Source organism: Neoarius graeffei, chromosome 20 (genome assembly GCF_027579695.1).
Source record: "Neoarius graeffei isolate fNeoGra1 chromosome 20, fNeoGra1.pri, whole genome shotgun sequence".
Classification (NCBI taxonomy): Eukaryota; Metazoa; Chordata; class Actinopteri; order Siluriformes; family Ariidae; genus Neoarius; species Neoarius graeffei.
In genome coordinates this window covers 28,437,955-28,465,597 of record NC_083588.1, presented here as the reverse complement: position 1 = coordinate 28,465,597, position 27,643 = coordinate 28,437,955, and the positions used below count along the sequence as shown (strand labels likewise).

Below are 27,643 nucleotides of genomic sequence, written 5' to 3'. Positions count from 1 at the left end.
GTCACACTACAGCTCGCGATGCTTTGCAGTGGGTTATCGATGAAGATGAGGCATTTTGATGGTGATGTACCCGTGAGCTAAAAAAAAGTTGTGGTCACACACACGGGCGATTGCTCTAAGACAACGAGGGAGGCTCAGCCTCCTCTAAAAATGACTAACATCGTGTAGGATGAATTGCGCTAGGCTTATGTTATAGCCGACCTTATAACATTGCTATTTCAGATCCAGAATCATAGAAATATGTGCTCAACCCAACTACAGTGCGAAATCATTCCGTTATAACTTTCCCCAGTTCGCCTAATGTGTGCGTGAGTTTTTCCCCCTCGTGACAACGCGATGCAGCCCAGCCTCAGTGGATTGGGAGTTATGTGCTTGTCAATCTCAAAATGCAAGACGATTATTGGACAAATACTGCGAAAATGCCCACCCACGGAGTCTCATGGACTCCCAGCCTCAGTGGACTTCAATGGCATTTGGGAGCTACCGTAAATCCTCTAATATAGGCCGGGGCCTTTATTTCACTCAAGTGCATCTTGGTCCAGGCCATTATTGGAAGGAGGCCAGAATTAGAGGCAGGCCTCTATTTCTATTTGAGCAAAACAGACTACCAGTGGAATGAATAAAAACGAGATTTTGTGTCTATTTGAACCTATAAAATAGGTTGATGCTTGGTTGCCTGGTTACCACCAGACCTACCGGTAATCACAATCAGGGGCGCCTGCAGGGTTGAACTGTAAGGTACGCACTAGCGGTGTAATCCCCCCCCCAAAAAAAAAAAAAAACGCTTGCGTGCTGCAGTTTCTATGAAGAGTCGATCTATAGGCTTATACACAAAACAACGATAGAACTTTAACTTGAAATTGAACAATAGCCTTCCATGAACACAGGCTGATATTTGAACAACATATGTGAACTACACACGACAATAAACAATAAACTCTTTATAGCCTCGATTAGAATCTAGTGAACTTGCTCAGCACTACCGCACGCACGACTCTGACACACACTGTAGCGCAACGTGGGGTACATAGACTCGCTGAAAAACTCCTCGGGTATTTTTCTGAGTTTACCGAAAATCAGAGTAGAAGGAGCCACCCACCCTCTGTCTGGTTTGAAGCGGTTCTGTAGGACATCGAGCTTTACAGAGTCCGGTGCACATTTTAAGGCATCTGGTTGAAGTTTCCCTATGTCTGATAAATCTGATGTCAGTGATAGCGGGCTGACTCGTGGCTCATTTGTCAGCAAGGTGGAGCAACCATCTACTTCTGATCGTAAGGGACATGGGGAGATGTAGGTGTTCTTATATGAAATTCACTGGATGTGTGGCTAGTTTCAAACTCAGAGGTAGATGAAGGCAATTCCCTCAAAGGAACTGAGCTAGCATCCAGCTGCAGAGTACTGCTGCTCGGTTGCGGAGGAGTGGAAGCTGCCAGTGCCGTGTTACTAGCTGATACTGGAGAGGACTGGCAAGCAGATGACAGCCCTGGATCACTGCTTTTGGACTTTTTCGTAAAAGTCTGAAACAAGCTCGTTTGTTTCAGGGTTCGTTTACTCATTTTTGACTCGCTTCTCAATAAATTCTCGCACAAGCTCTGACTACTGACGATTGTCTGTCTCCGTTTCTCAAAACTGGAGAGAATCTCAGTGGTGCAAGAAAAGTATATCTGCATTGACCAATGAGCTTTCTTGGTCACGCACACCCCGCCCACTCCTGAAGCACACAAATGCGCCGGCACACACACGTGTGTCTCTCTCTCTCTCTCTCTCTCTCTCTCAAATTATGTTGCATTGCCAAAGCATTCAGGTAACAATTATAATTTAAAAAAAAAAATCTCTCTCCCCAAGGTACGCCTAGTGTGTACGGCCATACGCCTGGCGGCGCCACTGATCACAATTGTCTTTCAGATCGGAACGGTTGTGTAAGGCCACTATGATCTCAGAAACATCGTTGGTTATAGCCCCGGCCTGTATTAGAGTCCGGCCATTATTTACCTCCTCCGACAGCGAGACCGGCCAATATTAGAGTCCCGGCCAGTAATGGAATACAGGCCAGTATTAGAGGATTTACTGTATGCGCTTTTCAATCTCAAAATGCAAGACGGTTATTGGACAAATACTGCAAAAACGCCCGCCCACGGACTCCGAGCCTCACATGGGAGGGACATGGCAGTTTCCGCGAGGAGACTGGTGATTGGTGAAAGCGGCCGGATATTTTCTTTGATTGATAGCTCGTTTCAACTATAGACAGGCAGCGGTACAGTGTTGCCAGATTGGGCGGTTTTAAGTGCATTTTGGCGGGTTTTGAACATATTTTGGGCTGGATAACGTCAGCAGTATCTGGCAACATCAGTTCAGTCCCATGCGGATTCGCAAGTGCTGTGGTGTATTGTAAGAGATCGGCTTACATTTCAATTTCATTCATTACATACGGTTTCTACCAGCTTTTTTAGTTTGTATATATTTTCATTGTAAATAAAGTGTAAATATAGTGTTGTCAAGTTTGCTATCTTGGTTCCAGAAATTTCGTTTATTTGAGTGACTGAACTTGAACTTGAGGGGGCTAGTCAGCTAGCAAGAAAGCTGCGCACGGATGCCAAGCATTGCTGATTTAATTTTGGCGAAGCCATTTGCCAGTCTTTCTTTCGAGGAAAAAATTAAAATTAAAGACAGGGGTGATAGCGTTTCGGCGCCGCGCCTCGGAGGGTCTAATTCGTGCCGTGACGGCACTTTTTTCCCACTAGTTCCATATCATGCGAATTCCCTTTACTGTCTATCTGCGCATCTCAGAATGACACAGGACAATGGGCGAACTAGATTTTTTTTTTCCCCAGCCACGGTACGCCGGAAATTCCGCGTGGCGCCGGAACGCTATCACCCTTGTAAAGAGCAGGGTAGACCAACGCCTCAAATTGACTTGGTGAAAAAGGTAGGGAATAATACTCGTTCCTTTCAGCTCTCCTGGTACGAGAAAGTGAATTGGCTAACAGCAAGTGACCCACATCAACAACAGTAAATAGGCTACTTTAGTAATATGTCATGGATGGACCAAAAATATAGAATCTATTTAAAATGTTTATGCTGAGTATATTATATTGGAATATGTGTTTTTCTGGATATGAATTAAACACAGCTACAATTTGGAAAACATTTTTAAACAAAAACACAGCCGAGGTCAATTTTTAAACAACATGCCACAATTTTAAAATATAAAATGTTAAAATATGCCCCTCCCCCCCAACACCACCATCATGTATATTGGACAGTAGGCTAATGGGCCAAAAGAACCTGTTATTTCACAGTTTGTGACCCTGCCAACAATCAGCCAGATCAGAGGCAAAAGTATGGGCAAAACTGATGTGTTTTTTTCTTTTAAAATCTGGAAATATGGTAACCGACCAGCCTCCCCTGTTTGAAAGACTACCAGCCGCCACTGGTCACACAGTAGGTGAACACTTGACTGTCGTACCTTTGCACACTTGAGTCTGGTGCAGGTCGAGCGGCCGCGTGTGCTCAGAGTGCGTTGTGCACGCGCTAGGGACCTGACCGTTATAGGAATCACCTGACGCTGATTTGAGCACAATCAGCACAGATACGGAAGCTGTTTTCATGGAGGCTTGGAGAAGCATCATGATGATCACAGTCATGTTTGTTTCTAGCCATGCTTATAACGCTGTTTAAATACTCTGCTTTATGATTCTGCTCATCTCATCTCATTATCTCTAGCCGCTTTATCCTTCTACAGGGTCGCAGGCAAACTGGAGCCTATCCCAGCTGACTCCGGGCGAAAGGCGAGGTACACCCTGGACAAGTCGCCAGGTCATCACAGGGCTGACACATAGACACAGACAACCATTCACACTCACATTCACACCTACGGTCAATTTAGAGTCACCAGTTAACCTAACCTGCATGTCTTTGGACTGTGGGGGAAACCGGAGCACCCGGAGGAAACCCACGCGGACACGGAGAGAACATGCAAACTCCACACAGAAAGGCCCTCGCCGGCCCCGGGGCTCGAACCCGGACCTTCTTGCTGTGAGGCGACAGTGCTAACCACTACACCACCGTGCCGCCCCTATGATTCTGCTTTTGTTAAAAAAAAACAAAAACCCCACAGATGGCTCTGGACACTTACAGTAATGCATTTATGTCTGAGGGCAACAGTCGACTTGCTAACTTTAGGACTGCAGTTGTCATGAACAGTTTTGCACTCAAGTTTCCATCAATGAATAGTTTATAACTTCAACAAAACAGACTTCATGTTAAAACTATAATGACTTTCCTGGTTACACAGTTATACTTTGTGACTATCAGTAATAGAAGCAAGTTACAACCCCAATTCCAAAAAAGTTGGGACAAAGTACAAATTGTAAATAAAAACGGAATGCAATTATTTACAAATCTCAAAAACTGATATTGTATTCACAATAGAACATAGACAACATATCAAATGTCGAAAGTAAGACATTTTGAAATTTCATGCCAAATATTGGCTCATTTGAAATTTCATGACAGCAACACATCTCAAAGTTGGGACAGGGGCAGTAAGAGGCTGGAGAAGTTAAAGGTACAAAAAAGGAACAGCTGGAGGACCAAATTGCAACTCATTAGGTCAATTGGCAATAGGTCATTAACATGACTGGGTATAAAAAGAGCATCTTGGAGTGGCAGCGGCTCTCAGAAGAAAAGATGGGAAGAGGATCACCAGTCCCCCTAATTCTGTGCCGACAAATAGTGAAGCAATATCAGAAAGGAGTTCGACAGTGTAAAATTGCAAAGAGTTTGAACATATCATCTACAGTGCATAATATCAAAAGATTCAGAGAATCTGGAAGAATCTCTGTGCGTAAGGGTCAAGGCCGGAAAACCATACTGGGTGCCCGTGATCTTCGGGCCCTTAGACGGCACTGCATCACATACAGGCATGCTTCTGTATTGGAAATCACAAAATGGGCTCAGGAATATTTCCAGAGAACATTATCTGTGAACACAATTCACCATGCCATCCGCCGTTGCCAGCTAAAACTCTATAGTTCAAAGAAGAAGCCGTATCTAAACATGATTCAGAAGCACAGACGTCTTCTCTGGGCCAAGGCTCATTTAAAATGGACTGTAGCAAAGTGGAAAACTGTTCTGTGGTCAGACGAATCAAAATTTGAAGTGTTTTATGGAAATCAGGGACGCCGTGTCATTCGGACTAAAGAGGAGAAGGATTGTTATCTTCCGAACAATTGCCAAGTTATCATCAGCGCTCAGTTCAGAAGCCTGCATCTCTGATGGTATGGGGTTGCATTAGTGCATGTGGCATGGGCAGCTTACACATCTGGAAAGACACCATCAATGCTGAAAGGTATATCCAGGTTCTAGAGCAACATATGCCCCCATCCAGACGACGTCTCTTTCAGGGAAGACCTTGCATTTTCCAACATGACAATGCCAAACCACATACTGCATCAATTGCAGCATCATGGCTGCGTAGAAGAAGGGTCCGTGTACTGAACTGGCCCGCCTGCAGTCCAGATCTTTTCACCCATAAACATTTGGCACATCATAAAACGGAAGATACGACAAAAAAAGACCTAAGGCAGTTGAGCAACTAGAATCCTACATTAGACAAGAATGGGTTAACATTCCTATCCCTAAACTTGAGCAACTTGTCTCCTCAGTCCCCAGACGTTTACAGACTGTTGTAAAGAGAAAAGGGGATGTCTCACAGTGGTAAACATGGCCTTGTCCCAACTTTTTTGAGATGTGGTGTTGTCATGAAATTTAAAATCACCTAATTTTTCTCTTTAAATGATACATTTTCTCAGTTTAAACATTTGATATGTCATCTACACTACCGTTCAAAAGTTTGGGGTCACTTTGAAATTTCCTTATTTTTGAAAGAAAAGCACTGTTCTTTTCAATGATCATCACTTTAAACTAATCAGAAATACACTCTATACATTGCTAATGTGGTAAATGACTATTCTAGCTGCAAATGTCTGGTTTTTGGTGCAATATCTACATAGGTGTATAGAGGATGTGCAGTCACGTGACCCGTCCGTGTATACTCCACCATATTGAATGGCTTCAGGATTGTTTACCTTGCATGAGCGTAATGGATCCAGGGAGTAATCCCCAAGAAAATTCGGAAAATACCCCATCTACATCGCGCGATAACTTGTCTAAGTTTGTTCAGCATCTTGAAGGTGACGTGAGGCAGCGTTACGTGGAAAAGTGTTCCAGGTTGGGGATTGCAGATCCGTACAACTTGCCGCAATCCTTGTTCAGGGAAATTTGGAGCTGCGGTGCCAGCGATTTGCTCGATCTGGCCTACCACGACATTTACAATTTTCTTGTTAATCGTGAATCGTGTTACACTGGCAAAGCCCTCAAAGCTTACAAGAGCTTGGAAGCTTATAAATATTTTGTTGCGGGATGGGTATCCCAACTATACCTCTGGAAGGTTCCGAAGAAGAATGTCTACTTAATAACCTCACGGGTAAGTGGCATTAAGACGTTTATCATAAAGAGACTATGCAGGACGTTTTATCGTAAGAATGTTCGAAATCTAAACTCAGTTCCAGATATGAGAAGAAATCAGTAAATCAGAAAGCTGCGCACATTTGCGCAGCTTCCGTGAAAACGTGCGCAGCTTTCTGATTTACTGTTTTCTTCTCATACTTCCTATGTTTCATGGACTGTAACGGCATTTGCTTATTTAGTAATTTTAATACAGAATTTACTCTGATGAAATTATTCAGACACTCCAACGCCCCCCCCCAAAAAAAAATCGGATCTGCACGATTCAGCCGTGAAAAAGGCGGCATCCGCCAAAAGGCGCACCGTTTGCATTCCTGTTTAAACTCATAGGTTAACCGACTTTAACCAGCTAATGAGGCTCGGTGGTCGGTCAAGATTTTTTTTTAGTTTTCGCCATCCCTACTATGGATTGGCCTTTCAAAGGCATATATGAGCCAAAAAGATAAAACATTGTGATAGACTAGGCCAGGGTAGTAGGGCTAGGCATAGCTATTTTAAACGTTAGAGATCAAGCGGACTGACGGCCACAAACACTGTTCTGTCTAGTTTCTAAGTATGCAGGTATCATTCAATCCAAAAATCAACTTAACAGATGTACTAGGAGTATTGAATTAGAAGATTACACCTACCTGATATGAAGTGTTCACTACAAATTCAGCCCAGTTTTCTCTTCGCACAGCGGACACCCATTTTGAGCGTCTCTCCTCGTCTGCGGGGAATCTATAAAATGACAGGCCCTCCTTTTGGCCCTGTCTATTGGTACAACCAAATGCTGAACAAGATATAACCATTCTCGAAAGATCTGCTCCCACACACTTGATAATTAGAACGGGTTCGTCTAAGTTCTATGCGCGGCCATGCCGTCCAAGATGGCAGATAAACAAATATCACGTGACGTCACGTGCACGCTCTCTATAGAGATCTTGCATGTGACGTCACAGCCGATCCAGATTGTGACAGACGCCATCTTGTAGGTCAAACGCCATATTCCGCCTTCTACTTCTACCTTTTCTTCTGGAAAACCCTACTATATACAATTCTACTACAACGGCTGCAGCTACAAGCTCTCCCTACCTGTGCACGGTTTTTATGTTTTTTGTGTGTATTTTTTTGCGTGTTGTTCGTCTGTACCGGACTTCAATATCCACTACAACCGTATGGACTTACTGGACATTGGTTTCCAGCAGAAAATGACGGTTTGTAGCGATTGCCATCGCATGCACAACATTCCGGACGAGAAAAAAAAAAAACATTCCGGACGAGATTGCGAGACCAGCGGGGTCTCCGTGGATTGTTATCGGAAGCAAAGCGAAGGAGGCGCGCCGGGAGCCGAAGCAAAAGCGAGGCTGTACAGCCGGCCTGTTGACTAAGCTCAGAAAACAGCTACTCAAATCTCCACTGCCAAGCCTCTACCTCTCCAACGCCAGATCCATGTAAACAAGACGGACGATTTGGAATTACAACTGGAATTACCTTATTCTATTCTATAATCGGCTGGTCAGTGCTATACTCAATACTTACTTACCCATCCAGTGAGGATCATTTTCTTGTTTACAAGATGCTACATCTGAGTCGCTGACAAATCCTGAATTTCTGTAAAGATAACTGTGCAGAGATTTATAAGCACGCAGTGCTTCACCACTGAACAGCGCGGGTAAAGTTGATGAGGTAATCATACATGTCCAGGTATTCCGCTGGCAGTTCAAAATCCGGTCGTGAAAACTCCGTCCGGAAAGCCATAAGGGTCACAAATCTGTAGATCGTATTTTAGACATATATCTAGTTATCTGTTCATTAGAAAAATGAGCCGTGTAGTCCATCGGTTGAAATTGATCCATTCTGTACACGAGTGCAGCAGTATTCAGCTGTGTTTTTGACCGACATGATGGCGGTTGTGTACTTTCCGGTCACGTGACTGCAAGATCTCTATAGAGGCCCATTTCCAGCAACTATCACTCCAGTGTTCTAATGGTACAATGTGTTTGCTCATTGCCTCAGAAGGCTAATGGATGATTAGAAAACCCTTGTACAACTAGAAAACAGTTAGCACAGCTGAAAACAGTTTAGCTCTTTAGAGAAGCTATAAAACTGACCTTCCTTTGAGCAGATTGAGTTTCTGGAGCATCACATTTGTGGGGTCGATTAAATGCTCAAAATGGCCAGAAAAATGTCTTGACTATATTTTCTATTCATTTTACAACTTATGGTGGTAAATAAAAGTGTGACTTTTCATGGAAAACACAAAATTGTCTGGGTGACCCCAAACTTTTGAACGGTAGTGTATGTTCTATTCTGAATAAAATATGGAATTTTGAAACTTCCACATCATTGCATTCCGTTTTTATTTACAATTTGTACTTTGTCCCAACTTTTTTGGAATCGGGGTTGTATTTATAATCGCGCTATCTGTTCTCACCAAGGTGAAGATGGGTTCTATTTTGAGTCTGGTTCCTCTTGAGGTTTCTTCATGTCGTCTGAGGGAGGTTTTTTCTTGCCACCATCACCACAGGCTTGCTTGTTGGGGATAAAATTTGCTCATGTTGGAAGTGTTTAATTCTCTGTAAAGCTGCTTTGCGACAATGTTATTAAAAGCGCTATAAAAATAAACCTGACTTAAATATCACGCCTGCAAATAAACACACTTCCTGCACTTAGATTCGTCTATCTCGTAGTGTCCTGATCACTAGATTGTTAACCCAGCCACATATAAAAAGTTATATGCCTCGATGCTCTTCCAGGTTTTCATCTGTTTGTCCGTATAGAACGATGTCTGCAGCACTAGGTAGTTTGAGATGTCCGGGAACTCAATGGATGGATAATTTTCCAACTCGTAGGAAGAATCCTTCTTTGTTAACATGTAAGGATCTGTCCCATTGAGTGGTTTCTATATCCCCTTCTTTTGAGCGTACTTCTTGGTTTTAATAACTTGCTTGTTTCCTATACAAAAACATGTTAATCGATCAGACTCCACTTTTGGATCATTAATCCCTTTTGACTGAGAATGCCCTGCATGCATGGTTTTATGTTGGCTTCTGGCACATCCATAGAGCTTTGAATACGATACCTACAATTAAAACAGTTTGTTTTTATTGCACTTATTTAATTCTTGAGCTCCTATCTGTGACAGGGAGTGATGTTGCATTCCGTTAATACACTTTACAAAAGATTATTAGATTCTCATAGAATAGATGAGCCAAAATAATTGGGGATTTTTTTTTTTAATGGGCCCTGACTCGTTACAAATATGAATAGGTGGGCCTCAAAGCAGAAAAGGTTGAGAACCCCTGCTCGAACACAAAACGCCCTTTCTTTTCGATTGAATGGTATTTCTATACCTAAAAAGATAAAAGCAAAAAAACATCTCATTATCTGTATCCTTCTACAGGGTCTCAGGCAAGCTGGAGCCTATCCCAGCTGACTACGGGTGAAAGGCGGGGTACGCCCTGGACAAGTCGCCAGGTCATCACAGGGCTGACACATAGATAACCATTCACACTCGCATTCACACCTACGGTCAATTTAGAGTCACCAGTTAACCTAACCTGCATGTCTTTGGACTGTGGGGGAAACCGGAGCACCCGGAGGAAACCCACGCGGACACAGGGAGAACATGCAAACTCCGCACAGAAAGGCCTTCGCCGGCCACGGGGCTCGAACCCAGATCTTTTTGCTGTGAGGCGACAGCGCTAACCACTACATCACCATGCCGCCGCAAAAAAACATTAAACATAAAATTTTGACCCGTTTCCACACACGCTGTTAAAATTTGGTCAATTGAACTAGAATTGGTAAAGTTATTAGATTGTGAAATGATGTAAAAAAAATTTGAAACACCCTGTATATTGCAATGCATATTGTGTACCATGAAGTATTGTGGTGATATTTTTGCCATATCGGATACCTATATTCTTCTACAGTTTTCAGCTACTGACGTTTTGTCTCATGTAAAGTAGATTTGTTTCAGTTGCTCATAAGAGAAAGTTGTGTTTCTGTAATGTCCTCCTGCTTTCTTTGGGATGAATGAACTGGATGGTGTGAATTGCTCTGTTAATTCCATCTCCATTTGGGCTCTATTTTCTTACTCCGCTTCCTTCTGAAAAAATTACTTCAGAATGTTGGTTTTAATAATAAAGCATAGGTGCATATTTTCCAGTCATCTCCTTTTAGCCAACACACAGTGACTCTGTATTGGCTGTCCACCCCCAGCTCTGCTGCATTTACTGACCACAATGTGTTGGTTTGTTCAGGTGAGATTTAGGGAAATGTGCACACTGGTATCTCCATTTCATAGCTAATGTATCAGAGAAGGATGGATGGTCTGCATTACTTAATCTGTGGGATTGTTATACCAGTGGAAAGAAAAGAAAGGCAGAAGGGTCAGAGAAAGCTCTATTGTGGCATCCCACAATTCCCCTTGGGGGATATCACTGCGCAGGTCAAATGTGATGGCATGCTTTTGATAAAAGGGTGCATGTGGTTGGTTTTATTTTGAATAGATTTTCAGTAGCATTGCTGTAGGAGTGCAGTTGCTTGTCAGATAAAAATTGTCCTTAATCTTGAACAAGTACACAGTGCAAGTGGAGGTCACTTCTAAGGTCATAACACAACAATGAGTGATGAGTGTACTGTAGTAACTAGCAGAGTTACAGGTTTTGACTGATATTTTTTTAATAATCTTAATCTTGAACTAACTAGTGATTGGTTCAATCTGTCACATTGTTGGGGAAAGGGTTATTTATTAATAATACAGTAGCAGTCAAAAGTTTGGACACCCCTACTCATTCATAGGGTTTTCTGTATTGTGACTGTTTTCTACATTGTAGAACAATACTGAAGACATCAAAACTATGAAATAACATATATGAAACATGTATGGAATTATGTGGTAAACAAAAAAGTGTGAAGAAAACAAAATACAGTACATTTCATATTTTAGATTCTTCAGTGTAGCCATTGTTTATCTTGAGGTTTTGCACATTATTGGTACTGTCTTAATCAGCTTCAGGGGCGTTGCACCAAATTCTGGGCCCTATGCACAAGCAGTGGCCATGGGCCCCCCCAAAAAAAGCTCACCAGTTAACAATGCTGAAAGTATCTAACAACAAGGTCGTACTTCCAGTTCAGTCAGTTACGTAGCCACACATTAACCTAACAACTCTTAAATGAATAAAAAACCCTAATCACACAATACGTCACTGAATCTTTGTTTTATTTGCAGAATGATTAAAAGTTGCAACAGTAAATGCCACCAAAGGTCACCAAACATAATAGGCCTGCATGAAAATTGAGCACCTTTGCATTGGGCTGAAAAGAACAGATTTTTATCAAGTAGCTTATTTATTACATAAAAGAAATGCCATTTCCAGATTTCTACATTAACAAAATACTTCCTTTAGAATGAAAGGTAAACAAAACTTGACTCTCATCATTTTTCATTTTCAAAAGGACAAAAAGAAAACAGGCTTCCACAAAGTGCTAAACACTGGAATTTATACCCCAGCTATTAGCCTAATTATGTTATGGCCCAATATAATTTAATTTTCGATTAGTATACTATTGCAATGCAGACAAAAAAGGCATCATGTTATTTCTAATTTTGTGTTGTGCAGTTTTTAGCACTGACAATCACGGTGGTCTTGAAGCATTTATAACCACGGGTGTTCATTTAATGTAGGCTATTTGCTTTCACACTTGGGCTCACCTTTCTTGGGAAAGAAGTTTGTGAGCAGTTGCTTTCCCTCATTTCTTTTCTTGTCTCTTTCCTGCCTCTCTCTCCGTTTCTAAAAACCGGATTTTGTTTTCTTGTGCATCATCTTCCATAGCACAGATAGCTTACCATGCGCAGGTGCTGCTTCAGCAGAATGAATGCGCTTAGTTAAAAAGCCCGGTGAAAGCGGACTAAACCATTTCGTGCAAAGGGTGGGGGGGGCCTGTCCCCAGACACTATATGTAGGCTTGGACAAACAATTCAATCCATTAATCAAACGATTTATTTACCCAAAACATTACATTTACATTAGTTAGCAACATATATTGTGATCTTTAAATGGTATTGATATTTAAAGGAAAATAAAATTACAGACTCCTCAAGGGCCCTCCCCCCACTTGGGGCCCTGGTAACTCAGTCCCCCTTTTGCCCCCACTACGACGCCCCTGATCAGCTTCATGAGGTAGTTACCTGGAATGCTTTTAATTAACAGGTGTGCCTCATCAAAAGTTAATTAGTGGAATTTGTTGCCTTTGTGTTTGAGAGCAAATAGTAAATAATAAAATACAGTAAATAACCCTATTCCACAACTGTAGTAATCCATATTATGTAAAGATCCGCTCAACTAAGTGAAGAGAAACTACATCAGTCATTACTTTACTTTAAGACATTAAAATGTCTTTTAATCAATAAAAATAAAGAAAAAGCATTTAAATTAGGTGTGATCAAACTTTAGACTGTTGATATACAGTGGCAGTCATTGGAGTGGAGCAGTGTAATTAGTCCACTTATGTTGCGTGATGGTTCATGCCAGCATGCATGGCTAGAAATCCAGGGCCGCAGATAGGATTTTTGAGCTGTCAGCAAATGATTCCATTTTGTGTGTGTGTGTGTGTGTGTGTGTGTGTGTGTATATATATATATATATATATATATATATATATATATATATATATATATATATATACCGGATCTACAGCGATGACATAGGGATGTCATTCGGATTGGACAAGTGTGGCCGGATGGTCTCAAAGAGAGGCAAGATGATCCGGACTGAAGGGATTGACCTACCAGAGGGCAACATAAGTGATATCCAAGACAGCTACAAGTACCTTGGCATCCCACAGGCTAATGGAAACCATGAAGAGGCCACAAGGAAGTCAACCACAGCCAAATACCTCCAGAGAGTAAGGCAGGTCCTGAAAAGTCAGCTGAATGGTAAAAACAAGGTCCGAGCCATCAACATGTACGCACTACCAGTCATCAGATACCCCGCTGGTATCATAAACTGGCCAAAGGAGGAGATAGAAGCCACAGATATCAAGACTAGAAAGCTCCTCACCATGCATGGAGGGTTCCACCCCAAGTCCAGCACCCTGAGACTATACACTAAGCGGAAAGAGGGAGGCCGAGGGCTAGTGAGCGTCAAGACCACGGTCCAGGATGAAACATCGAAAATCCGAGAATACATCAGAAAGATGGCCCCAAAGGATGAACTGCTAAGTGAATGTCTCAGGCAGCAGAACCCTGATGAGAGTGCAGAGGAGGAGGAGGAACAGACAACCTGGAGAGAAAAACCCCTACATGGCATGTACCACCGTCAGATAGAGGAAGTGGCTGATATCAAGAAATCCTACCAGTGGCTGGATAATGCAGGACTGACAGATAGCACAGAGGCACTAATCATGGCAGCACAAGAACAGGCCATAAGCACAAGAGCTATAGAGGCCAGGATCTACCAGAGTAGATCAGACCCAAGATGCAGACTGTGCAAAGAAGCCCCTGAAACAGTCCAGCACATAGTAGCAGGGTGTAAGATGCTAGCTGGATCAGCGTACATGGAGAGGCACAAACAAGTGGCTGGGATAGTATACAGGAACATCTGCAACCAGTATGGAATAGAAATACCCAAGTCCCAATGGGCCATACCACAGAAGGTGGCTGAGAACAACAGGGCCAAGATTCTGTGGGACTTCAGCTTCCAGACTGACAAACAGATCCTGGCTAACCAACCGGACATAGTGGTGGTGGACAAAGAGCAGAAGAGGGTGGTGGTGATAGATGTGGCGATCCCAGCTGACGCCAACATCAGGAAGAAGGAACATGAGAAACTTGAGAAGTATCAAGGGTTGAAAGAGCAGCTGGAACGGATGTGGAAGGTCAAGGGTTGCGTGGTCCCCGTGGTAGTGGGGGCACTTGGGGCAGTAACCCCCAAACTGGGAGAGTGGCTCCAGCAAATCCCAGGAACAACATCTGAAGCCTCAGTCCAGAAGAGCGCAGTCCTAGGAACATCGAAGATACTGCGCAGAACCCTCAAACTCCCAGGCCTCTGGTAGAGGACCCGAGCTTGAGGATGACATGGATACCACCCCCCCGCCGGGGGTGAGAAGGAGATTTATATATATACACACACACACACACATATAATGTGTGTGTGCGTGTGTGTCTGTGTGTGTGTATATATATATATATATATATATATATATATATATATATATATATATATATATACACACACACACACACTACTGTTCAAAAGTTTGGGGTCACTTTGAAATTTCCTTATTTTTGAAAGAAAAGCACTGTTCTTTTCAATGAAGATCACTTTTTAAACTAATCAGAAATACACTCTATACATTGCTAATGTGGTAAATGACTATTCTAGCTGCAAATGTCTGGTTTTTGGTGCAATATCTACATAGGTGTATAGAGGCCCATTTCCAGCAACTATCACTCCAGTGTTCTAATGGTACAATGTGTTTGCTCATTGCCTCAGAAGGCTAATGGATGATTAGAAAACCCTTGTACAGCTAGAAAACAGTTAGCACAGCTGAAAACAGTTTAGCTCTTTAGAGAAGCTATAAAACTGACCTTCCTTTGAGCAGATTGAGTTTCTGGAGCATCACATTTGTGGGGTCGATTAAATGCTCAAAATGGCCAGAAAAATGTCTTGACTATATTTTCTATTCATTTTACAACTTATGGTGGTAAATAAAAGTGTGACTTTTCATGGAAAACACAAAATTGTCTGGGTGACCCCAAACTTTTGAACGGTAGTGTACATGTTATTTCACCTCCCTCACTGCCATCACCAGGAACTACCTGCAGGCCAGGACAATGATAACATTTTAACATAGCCTATGGAAATCCAAAGTTTACACATTATCATCACGCACAGAAATTGCAAAACTGCAAAACTAGTTTTAAAACCGCCAAGTTCCAACTGTTAAACATAGCGAGAGGCTGGGCTATGTGTAAACCAGTGCATCCTGACTTTCTAACTATGCCTGTGTGTTGCGTGAGCGGCAGTCAGTCAACAACTCTTCGCAAAGTTTCCTTATGAAACAATATGCTCGCTGAAATTATGGCAGGGAACGCCAGATTAAACATTAAAACTGCCTTCTGAGCACTGTATCTACAGGCTACCACCGAAAGAAGGAGGCTACCAGAAAGGCATCTCTACTCCGTACGATTTTACTTTCACTACGACATTACTTTGAACAGACTATCAAAAAATTGCAAGGTGATATGATAAAGTAAGGCACAGTTTACTTACAGTCGTTTTTTTTTTTTTTTAAATGATGCACTCATTTTCTGCCTTTTGGCACCGTTCATCATGCCGTGTTGGGGTCCTGAACTAGGAGCTGTCCCTGATATGCCTGTCAAACTTGTTGTGGGTAACCATAGCAACCAAGCTCGAGCTCGCAACCTGTGCAGTCTGCGCAGTTGCAACTATGTATGTACTGCTGTGCACCTCAATAAACCGAATGGTAATTAGTCTTTTGATTTTTCCATGAGGTTTGCCTTATGCAAAGAAAGACAGCATAGACGTTTTTTCCTCCCTATAAGTGGGGGGGGGGCAAACGAGGTGAATTTAAATCTGGGTGGGACGAATCCCCCCCCCCCGTCCCCCCCTCTATCTGCGCCCGTGTAGAAATCTTTTTATACAAGAAAAACCTGCAGTTATGAGCCCTACCTCCAAATGAGTCCAAAATCAGTCATGAGTGCAGACTTAAATATTCAGATCAAGTGCGAAAACACATTTAAAGGAATAATCTGGAGTGATATGCTTTCTAGGTCTATTTTCGTATTATTGGGAGTGCATATGTTGAGTTGCTACCACAATCGCGTCAATCGGATGTGTTTTGAGATTGTTCATTTTTTGTGATTTCAACCGGAAAGCGCTAAAACGGCAGTGCGAGGGGCATGTCTTTTTGCTGATACAAAACGCTAGTTTTAAAACCATTGCAAAGCTCAAAACAACATGACAGTCCTGTGGAAGTGAATAGAGGGTTCCTACAAACAAAACAAAGTGTCCCTAGCTTTGCAAGTGCACGGACAGAGTGTGTAGAAGAGTAAATACAAAGCCAGTACCTTACCTGAAGTTGTTCTCCTCCAGACGCCATCTTCAGGGGAAAGTCCGTAAAAGTCGAGTTCCGAGTACAGAGCCCATCCCGCTGGAAATGCACAAAACTAGCGTTTTGTATCAGCAAAAAGACATGCCCCTCGCACTGCCGTGTTGGCGCTTTCCGGTTGAAATCGCAAAAAACAAACTGTCTCAAAACGCATCCAATTGACGTGATTGTGGTAGCAACTCAATGTATGCACTCCCAATAATGCGAAAATAGACCTAGAAAGCATATCACTCCGGATTATTCCTTTAATAGAACACTCTTCATTCTTTGATGGCTCCCCTTTTCAATGGTATGAGTGTATTTTATTTTATTTATTTTTTGACATGATGGATGGCAATACCAAGCTCATGGTTCAGTTAATAATTTATTCATACTGTACAAATCACAGAAAAATACATTTAATTTAAATGTAAATTACAATAACATAAATTTAGAAAGAAAAAGACTAGAGACAAATATTGATGTTGAAGTTTGTAAGATTCATGTTTTTATGTACAAGGCTAATTTCCTTTCCACTGAATTTTTTTTTTTTTTGGTCTCCAGGGATGAGCTCAACATTCAGGTGCTGCATGCATTTGTGGAATTGCATGAGTTCACAGATCTGAACCTTGTACAAGCGCTCAGGTAAAGCTCATACAGTAAATAAGCAAATACTAAACACTTCTCATATTAGCATACATTATGCTTGTACATGCCTGCCTCATTCTGAAGTTTATTTTACTAGTGACTCTTCTGATCATATACGGTCAGCATGACTATTTTAGAAACACACTGAGCTGACTGCTGGGAATGATGTGATGTGTGCAGACAATTTCTTTGGAGCTTCAGACTGCCAGGCGAGGCACAGAAGATTGATAGGATGATGGAGGCTTTTGCCCAACGCTACTGCCAGTGCAACCCGGGAGTCTTCCAGTCCACTGGTAGGTCAGTGTGTGGCTGTGGGTATCTGTATGCCTACTGTGGCATTGCTTCACTTACCTAATCTTCATATGAGCAACCAGTCGTTTTGAGTATACTCACATGTTAATGAGTGTGGCCTTTCATTGTCACGTGAACCCCCAGCTCCCTAAAAGTAAAAACCGCAATGTTTCTTGTGACGGGTTTTTTTTTTTTTTGGTTGGGTCTCAGAAGATCTCACTCCTGATCCACACCACTGCTGCAGAGCTTTTGCTGTGTAATTCTGATTTGTGTGCGTGTGTGTTGGGGGGTGGGATGTGTGCGTGTGTTCAAGTGTGGCAGTGTGGTCATGGCTGACCGTCTTATTGTGGGACAGATTGAACTACATTAGTCATGCATGCACTTATGTTCTGCTGAGATGTACAGATGAGAAAGTGCTGCTGTGTCAGCTTCAGGCATGCAAGTCAACCAGTATCTCATATACCATGACTTTTCAGGTTAGGGTAAAACTGCAATGGGATGAAAAATACTTGGGTGATCATTAATATACCTGGGCACAGCATAAGTGTTACCTGTATGTGGGGAAACACTGCTTTATGACCAAAGACGACCTACCGTACGACAATGTGCTGAAAAAAAATCATTGATATGAAATTGGAGTATGGTATGAGGGGACACAGCTAAATATACCAGATAAAAATCAGTGTTCATTTTGTTGATGAAAACTAGGAATAAAAAAGATTTATCAGAGAGCTTTTCTGCATGGTGAAAACAAAATGATTACTAAATAAACTACTAAACTTAAATTATTGTTAAGGAGATATTTCTCCTTAACAATGATTAGAACTATTAGCATTTTTGTCAAAACATTAAGGCAAACGCTAAATTCAGATTAGCTGTAAATGTAACACCGATGCAAATAAATGTCAGCGGCACCAACAAAACACAAACATGCTTCTGGTTTTACATGAGTTTAATATTACCAGAAGTATACTGTCATTCCCATTTTTGAGTGAATTATAACGTAACTATATAATTACAAGTTCTTGATGACCTGTGCAAGCATGACACATTTCTACAAATAACGAGTTACAGTTTGAACAAACTGAAACTTGATTACAAACTGTTTGAACTGTAACTTAAAAAGAGACATTGTAAGAGATGTTTGTACTTCCAGACACGTGCTACATCCTTTCCTTTGCCATCATCATGCTGAACACCAGTCTTCACAACCCCAATGTGAAAGACAAGCCCACTGTGGAGCGCTTCATCTCCATGAACAGAGGCATCAATGATGGTGGAGACCTACCAGAGGAGCTGTTACGAGTCAGTCTGCTACTGCACCCCCCCACCCCCCCACCCCCACACACACAATATGCCTCCAGCTTTTACTTAGAAACTCTTATCAACATTGCATAATTATTATTAAAGGTATCAGCAGGGAGCTGCTTACTAAAAATAGTATGATATTAAAAGGTACATTTTAATAAATGTTTGAAAAGTGAGAGACAATAAAAATTTGTGTAAAAATGTGTTAAACATGTACAGTACCAGTCGACACACTTTCTGTTTCAATGGGTTTTAAAAGTTGCTTCATGTTTTAAAGTAATGATGGATGTCATTTTACTTAGTTGACCAGTTCTTGACATAATATGGATTACTACAGTTGTGGAGTAGGGCCTTATATACATTTGTATATAAATATACAATAAATACTGTATATTATTTACTCTTTACTGTTTGATCTCAAATGCATTAAGGTGGCAAGAAATTGCACTGATTAATTTTTAACGAGGCACAGCTGTTAACTGAAAAGCATTCCAGGTGACTACCTCATGAAGCTGGTTAAGATAATGCCAGTAGTGTGCAAAGCGTCATCAAGGTAAACGGCTACTTTGAAGAATCTAAAATATGAAACGTTTGTTTACTACATAATTCCACATACCTTCCATGTGTTATTTCATAGTTTTGTTGTCTTCAGTAATGTTATACAATGTAGAAAGTGGTCACAATACAGAAAAAAATATAAGTAGGTGTGTTCAGACATTTGAATGGTACTATAAGCATGTTGCATTTCTTTATATAACTGGTACAGATTATGCAGCACTATTCTCCTTATGGCTACACCACTGCCCTCATTATACTCATCATTATTGGTAAGACATTAGTGTGCACTAGTGATGTTCTGCTCAGGACCAGAGCTTTGAAGTGTGTCTTGAGATGGTAGGGCATGTTCAGGTGAAACTCTAGATCTGTGTTTGTCATCAATGATGACTTGAAGCTTTGTTGAAGGATTGTTTTGAGAATGAGTCCAGTTTTTACAGGATGTTTCGAGCAGTCTATACTCCTTGTACAAGCATGTACAATCAATCAGATTCACTGCTCATTTAAAGAAACACTGTTCCTGTCCAGTTTAAGCAGTAATATTTTGTTTTTAATCCTATACACATGATTAACTTTTCAAAGAACTCTTGAACCCTTTTCCTCAACAACATAATATTGAATTATTATTGTTTTTGCTAAAATCGCTGTTCTTTTCCCATTTGTTTCTTTATTTGCTTTGTCTTCGGCTCGGTCCTCTTTAGAACTTGTACGAGAGCATCAAGAGTGAGCCATTTAAAATCCCAGAGGACGACGGCAATGACCTCACGCACACATTCTTTAACCCTGACCGGGAGGGCTGGCTGCTCAAACTGGGTGAGTGAAATGCAAGGAACTAGAATTAACATTCAGGATTCACTTAGTACTCTTAAGAATTGAATATTCATCCATAAATGCTAGCATTTAATAGTAATGACTAAAATCTTTGCAAATATACTTTAACAGAATTTGGGGTGATATAGTTCTGCCTAGATAATAATGTGTAATATTGCCCTGTCTATAATTGCATATTCTTACAAAGTGTGTATTGTCACAGGGCCACCATGTGCCCCTACATTCATAATTGATGTGACCTTGAGGCTATCTAGAGAGTCATTAATAATTCATATTATTAATGACTATCACTGCATTATTGTTCAAAGAGATTTAGATGTACACCCATCAGCAGGTTCTCAGTGGCTGGTCTCTGAGCAGAAGATTTGATTTGCAAGCCCTGATGTGGATCTGATGAACTATGAGATTGCTAGAAGTTTTGCCATTGCCCTAAGCAGAAGTGATGACTTGTATGCATTTGTGTATTGCACTTACAGATACACACATGCTGTCTTTATACACACACACACACCTCACTGGTCCTCTCTGTCCTGTTCCTCTGGTTAACCCCCGCCCAGTCGGAATGATTTAAGCCGGGCTGCTTCCAGATCCCTCACCAAACAACCATTTCAGGCGAATCACTGGACACTTTGGATTTGCTGTTGTGCTGTTGTTTCGTCAGGGTTGAAGTTGCTCCCAGACCAGAGAAACAAATCCCTTAAATCTCCCGGGGTGTTGATCAGAATGCTGCCGCTGTGATGAGGAGTGCAGAGATGAAAAATGCAACACAAATGGGCCAGCTGTCCTTTCCTAATATACCAGTGTCACTAAAGTGTGGTATTTGTTGTAAAATAAGAGCATCTACTTGTGGTCAAAATAGGTCATGCATCCAGGACAGTTCTCAATTCAAATTTGCTCTTTATTTCCCTGGTTCATTAGTTTTGCTTTCAAGCCCTCATGCTTGCTATTTAAAAATTTTTCTGGAAAAAAAGCACTTCCTTTGATCAGCAGTGTGTGATGGATATAATTTCTTACCTTTTAATTTGATTTTTTTTGTTGTTTTCTTCCTCGTGTTTGTTTGTTCCCATGATTTTGGCTGTTGTCTTTTCCCTCAGGAGGTATGTAAACCTGTTCCCCCCCTACTCTCCTTTTAAAAACCTAGTCCATCTCCTCACTCTTGGGTGCTTCTGGTGGTCCGCCATGCTTTCCTTTTTCTCTCCTCTGTCTGGTGCAAGGACTCCTCTTTTTTTAGTTGAGTCTTATCAGTTTGGTCTCATTTTGTTTGCTGTCTGTTATTTTCCATCAAGCTGGTGGGTTGTCTGTGTGCCCTGCTCTCTCTCTCTCTCTCTCTCTCTCTCTCTCTCCCCCTCCTCTCCCACTGTCGGTCGATTGCAGGGTGCTAGTGGTTTGGGTTCCATGTGACCACTGTAGTAAAGCGTTTTCACTGTTTCCTGTGGTGTTCAATTTTGTATGTCTTGTTTATTTACACTTTGGGAGCTGCAGTATTTTCTGTTAACAGTCTGGATAGGTAGCAGAAAACACCTATCAAAACTAAACACGTCCCAGAATACAGCATTAAGACTGACATTATCATTATCACTTCGTTTTATATTCATCTGATCAGAAAAGTTTGTGGTGTTCATGCTTTATCTGGGCTGAGTGGAAATACTGCACCTGGATCAAAGTGCTTGGGCTGCTGTTCTCCATGCTGTCAATGAAGCAGAGGTGTGTGCGTGTGTGTGGGGCCTGCTCTGTTGCAGTTGGTGTGTGCGTGTGTGTTTTCGAGTGGGCACGTGTCAATAGTTATACTATTTACTACTTTGATTAAAATTCTGAACATTATTGTTGTGCATCCTTTGTGCAGATGCATGTTTGTAATATGATACCAATACACATCTGCACTGCAAAAGTGAGATCTGAGTAAAAGGCGTTGTAAATATTGACTAATTTATCTATTAGAAGTAAGCCTATTTTTTGACATTTTTCCAGATTTCAAGCTTTACGTTTGCTTTATTCTGTTGCCAGACCACAATGCTTCTTTCTTTAAATTTGTCCTTGATATACTGGAGGTAAGGAATAAAACACCACAAGATGTGCTGTTATAGGAAAATAATCAACAGTTATGGGGTGCAGCGCCGTGTGAAGTCTAACTGCCACAAAGCTGATTGCTTTCCATTAAAGCATGTCCCGGAGTGTGTGTCCCCCCCCATACCACAGCAGTTTGACTAAAATCAAATAATTTACAATTTTACACATTAAAAGGAATGTTTTCATAGTTTCTAGTTATATATAATGTTGTCAAAAGTCTGGAAGACAGATTAGTTCCTTTTGTAATTTGTTATAGCAGCTATAAGCAGTCGTTCGCTACATCAGATAATCATAAGCAGCCGTTGTGAGAGAAATACAATATATAGTGTTGGCCCATTCTTGTCTGGGGGAGGCTGGTTAGTTATCAGTATAATTCATATTTTAGCAGCCCATGTTGGTACAGTGGCCCATGTTAGTACAGTGTTTGCTATTCCCTGCATCCCTGTCGGTGCTTTGGGTTGCTTTCCAATCCAAAACAGTCCAGGACACTCCCCCTAACCCTTAAACAGATCCCGCTGGCAAATGACTGTGCTCATTAGTGCTTCTTAGTGATCATTAATCCTAATCAAACCAATTAGCTTGCTCTGGGACCTGCGCTTCCTGATGCTTTAATGTCTGTGTTTTTGTTCGTAGCTGGATTAGACATTGCCATCCAAAGCTCAGAAAGCTCCTTCTTTAGAAAGTGGACTTGGGTTTCTAACAGTAGATTTTATTTTATTTATTTATTTTTTGTAAAACTAATTCTGAAAAATATCTACAAATTAAATGTATAGATGAATAATAAGACTGTTGGATGTACTTTTTCCTTCTCCTTTATGAAGAATAGTTTATCCTTGTCAGGGTGCAGGCACTTACTGATGTAATTGCAGAGGAGAGCACGGAACAAACAGTAACAAAGCCAAAATCATGAAACAAGAATCGTGGTCGTGGACAGGCGCAGGTTGGTCGATTGGCGAACAGGACAATGTGGACTAGGCAAGAAGAATAGACGGGAAAGAGTAGCGAGAGTCAGAATAACGGTAAGCAGTCAGGAAGATGAGGCTCAGTATGAACTGGAGAGCTCAAGACGATACTTCGCAATGAGTGCTTGAGTATGAGGTGTTTAAGTAGTGTTGTGCTTATTACAGATGCACTTCAGCTGTGTTCAATACTCCGGTGACTGGGGGTGCTATGGTTCATGGGCATTATAGTTTGTTCAGCGCTGCTGTTCTCAACACTCGTACTGACAGAGTGCCCCCCCCGAGGAGCTCCCTCTGGGAGCTGCATTCTTCCTGGGGTGCCCTCTCCCCCTAGGTGCCTGCTTGTTTGGGTGTTGAGTGTGGAATTCGTGCTTTAACAAGGGATCCAAGATGTCTTTGGCTGCCACCCAGCATCGTTCTTCAGGTCCGTAGCCCTCCCAGTCTACCAAGTACTCAATCTGACCTCCTCTGTGTCTGGAGTAGAGTAACCTATTGACCTGGTAGATGGGCTCACCCTCAAGGCTTAGTGACGAGTGCTCCTGGACAGGGGAGTTTTTGGCAAGCAGCCCTGGAATGGCAGGTTTTAAACAGGAGACATGGAATGTGGGGGAGATTTGGCTGTGAGGGGGGAGTTCTAACCTGTAAGAAACTTCGTTTATATGTCTGAGTACCTTGAAGGGACCAATATACCATGCTTGTAGTGTTGGGTTCTCTGAGGTTCTTGGTCAATACCCACACTGTCACCTGGTGAGAACGCTGGGTTGCTACCTCTATGCTTGTCTACGTATTCTTTGTACTTGGTGTTGACTGTCTCAATACGTTGATGGACCGCCTCCCAGTTCATCACATCATGTTCTGAGTGTGCACAAGCAAAGGTTCCATGAACTACTCCAGCAGGTAAACTTTGCCTGCTCCCAGTACCTCAGAGACCTTGGTCACACTTGGCTATTGACTACATCGCTGACTTACCACTATCAGTACTTGTTCTTAAGCATTTGATGAGTCTGATGGCTTCCAGGGTGTCCTGTGGCGGAAGATGTATGTGCCCAAGTGATGAGTCACCCACAGCGATGCTTGGGTATGTAAAGAAAACCCGATGGAAGACTAACTGGAAGAGTCTTGGGTTGCGTTCTGCTGATCTAAGTCCCATGTAATGGACTGCAGAAAGCACTTGGAGGGGAGAATTGGGTGGGTGGTGGGATCCTGATAGTCTGAAGCGAAGGTGCGGGACAGGGCATCTGCCTTTGAGTTCTTGGAGCCTGGACAAAATGAGATGAAGTTGAACCATGTGAAAGCGTGCCCATCTGGCCTGGTGCGGTTTAAGTGTTTTAGCCTTCTTAAGATACTCCAGATTCCTGTGGTCAGTGAGGATTATGAAGGGGTGAGTGGCCCCCTCTAGCCAGTGTCTCCACTCCTCAAGAGCAAGTTCGATGGCTAGTAGTTCACAGTTCCTGGCATCATAGTTTTTCTCTGCAGCAGTGAGTTTCTTAGAAAAGAATGCCACAGGATGAAGTTTTTGTCTCTCGCCACTACGTTGAGAAGACTCCTCCCACTCCCGTGTCAGATTTGTCAACCTCCACTGTGAAGGGCTTGGCTGGGTCGGAATGTTGTAGAACTGGATCCGATGTGAATTTATTCTTAAGACGATTGAAGGCCTCTTCTGCAGACGGGTTCCACTGAAGCTTCTTAGGTCCCTTCTTGAGCAAGACTGTTAGTGGGGTCGTGATAGTGCTGAAGCCTCTGATGAAGCGACGATAGAAGTTAGCAAAGCCCAGAAACCTTTGAAGCTCCTTAATAGACATGGGAACTGGCCAAGATGTGATTGCACTAACCTTGGAGGAGTCCATGCTAACTCCCTCAGAACTTATTATATATCTCAGGAGGGAAATCTGTTTACAGTGAAATTCGCACTTCTCTGCTTTGATGTAAAGGTAGTTCGCTAGGAGGCGTTAGAGAACTGCTCTGACATGTTCCATGTGGATCTTCTCATCAGGAGAGTGGATTAGGATATCATCGATGTATGCAATCATGTACCTTCCTAGCATATCCCTTAATACGTCGTTGATCAGGCACTGGAATAAACTGGGTGCTGAAGCAAGGCCATACGGCATTACCCGGTACTCAAAATGGCTGGTAGTTGTGCTGAATGCCATCTTCTATTTATCGCCTTTCTTAATTCTGATTAAGTAATAGATACTGCATAGGTCGAGCTTGGAAAATATCCTGGCAGAACGAAGCTGTTCTAGGGCAGACGGAATAAGAGGAAGAGGATGGTGTACTTGATTGTAACTTGATTGAGACCTCTGTAATCTACGCAGGGCCGGAGCCCGCCTCCTCGTTTCTCCACAAAGAAGCAGCCTGCTGAAGCTAGAGACTTGGATGGATGAATATAACCCTGGTTAAGGGCCTCTTGGATGTATTCCTCCATGGTGGCTGCCTCCTTCAGAGAGAGAGGGTAGATTTGGCCCCGCAGGGGTGACATACCTGGTAGGAGGTCTATGGAACAATCATATGGTCGGTGGGGCAGTAGCCCATAAGCCTTCCCCTTGCTAAAGACTTCCTGTAGGTCTTGGTAACATTCTGGAATTTGAACTATGGAACTTGGTTGAGGACTCTCTCCTGATGTAAATGAAATGCACAGGTGTGGATGTGACAAAGTTCTGAAAACATGTGGGAGACCATTGAAGAATTTCCATATTATGCCATGAGATCAGTGGGTCAGGCAGTTGCAGCCAGGGATGGCCAAGAATGATGTCATGAAGTATGGTATTAGTGACCTAGAGGGATATGTGTTCTGAATGGAGCACCCCCACCTGGATGTGAATGGGAGCAGTTTGGGTGGTAACAAAGCCTTCCCCTCCATCGACTGCTTGGATGCTGAGTGGACTCTGCAGAGGGCTGGTAGGGAAGTCATATTTCTTGACGATCATACTGCTGATGAAATTCCCCTCTGCCCCGAGTCAGTAAAGGCGGATATAATGTGTGTGGCTGACTGCAACCATAACAACACTGGCACTTTAAACAAATGAGCGTTAAACTTTCTTTCAGGACTCACCGCTCATGTCGAGACTTCTACTGGGTTGGAACGAGGCGGGCAAATAAGGCACTGGCGAATTTGGTGTTCCAGACTCCCAAAGTAAAAGCAGAGACCTTCCCTTCACTGCCTTTCACGTTCTGAGCGCTTTACATGCGTGTTTGAAACCTCCATTGGTGTAGATTCCTCGGTAGGCTGAACTGGCATGGAGGTCTCCTTCAGAGAGTGTCGACTGGTCAACATGTGGTCCAGTCAGATCACTAGATTAATGAGAGTCTAAGGTTAGCGTTTCATCCTTACATGCCAACTCATTCAGTACCTCAGAACGGAGACCTTGGCAAAACACAGCCTTGAGTGCTGGTTCGTTCCACCCACTTGCCGCTGCCACTGTTCTGAAGTCCAAAGCATACTCAGTGACACTCTGTGAGCCCTGCTTCATGTTAAGAAGGATCTCTCCTACCTTGATTCCTTCTGGTTCATGGTCGAAGACCTGCGTGAATAACTCAAGGAACCGCTCATAGGAAGTCGTGTGGTCTGAGCCATACGGCGCTTGCCCACTGTAGCGCTTTACCAGTGAGAAAGGAGAGAAACTTTTGCAATTTTATGTTCATCAGAGAGATTAGGTAAAGAGGAGAAATACATAGCGCATTGAAGCAGAAAACCTCTTCAGGTGTGGGCATTGCTGGTGAATCTTTCTGGGATGGGGAGTGGAGCTGTGGTGCTGGGAGATGTCTCAGGGCATGGTAGGAGGGTCTGCGACATAACAGCTATAAGTTGTGCCATCTGTGCGTTGAGGTCTGCAAGCATCTGTTGATGTTCTCCCAACAAACTTCCCTGAGCATTAAGTGCGGTTTGTTTTGCCTCCTCGGCTACATCCATTTTAGGTGAAGTATCCTGTCAGGGCGCAGGTACTTACTGATGTCATTGCAGAGGAGAGCGGGGAACAAACAGTCATGAAGCCAAATCATGAAACAAGAATCGTGGTTGTGGACAGGTGAGGGTCGGTCGATTGGCGAAAAGGACAACGTGGACTAGGCAGGAAGAATCGATGGGAAAGAGTAGCAAGAATCAGAATAACGGTAAGCAGTCAGGAAGATAAGGCTTGGTATGAACTGGAGAACTCAGGACGATACTCCGCAAAGAGTGCTTTAGTGCGAGGTGTTTTAAGTAGCATTGTGCTGATTACAGATGCACTTCAGCTGTGTTCAATAATCCGGTGACTGGGGGTGCTGTGGTTCATAGGCGTTGTAGTCTTGAGCAGCCATGTTTGTCGTTTGTTCAGTGCTGCAGTTTTCAACACTCATACTGACAATCATGAGTG

General features: G+C 42.5%; 1 protein-coding gene across 4 annotated transcripts in view; it reads left to right on the top strand.

The window, feature by feature from the left end:
• The window catches only part of cyth1a (cytohesin 1a), a 200,101-nt gene that overhangs the window by 128,336 nt on the left and 44,122 nt on the right, over positions 1-27,643 (top strand). For 3 of the 4 annotated variants that reach the window (XM_060901459.1, XM_060901460.1, XM_060901461.1), the window contains 4 exons: positions 17,194-17,274; positions 17,458-17,570; positions 18,725-18,873; positions 20,133-20,245. In XM_060901459.1, the coding sequence (XP_060757442.1) occupies positions 17,194-17,274; positions 17,458-17,570; positions 18,725-18,873; positions 20,133-20,245 (456 nt within the window). The remainder of the gene's footprint in view (positions 1-17,193; positions 17,275-17,457; positions 17,571-18,724; positions 18,874-20,132; positions 20,246-27,643) is intronic. The other variant, XM_060901458.1, reaches the window with a different exon arrangement.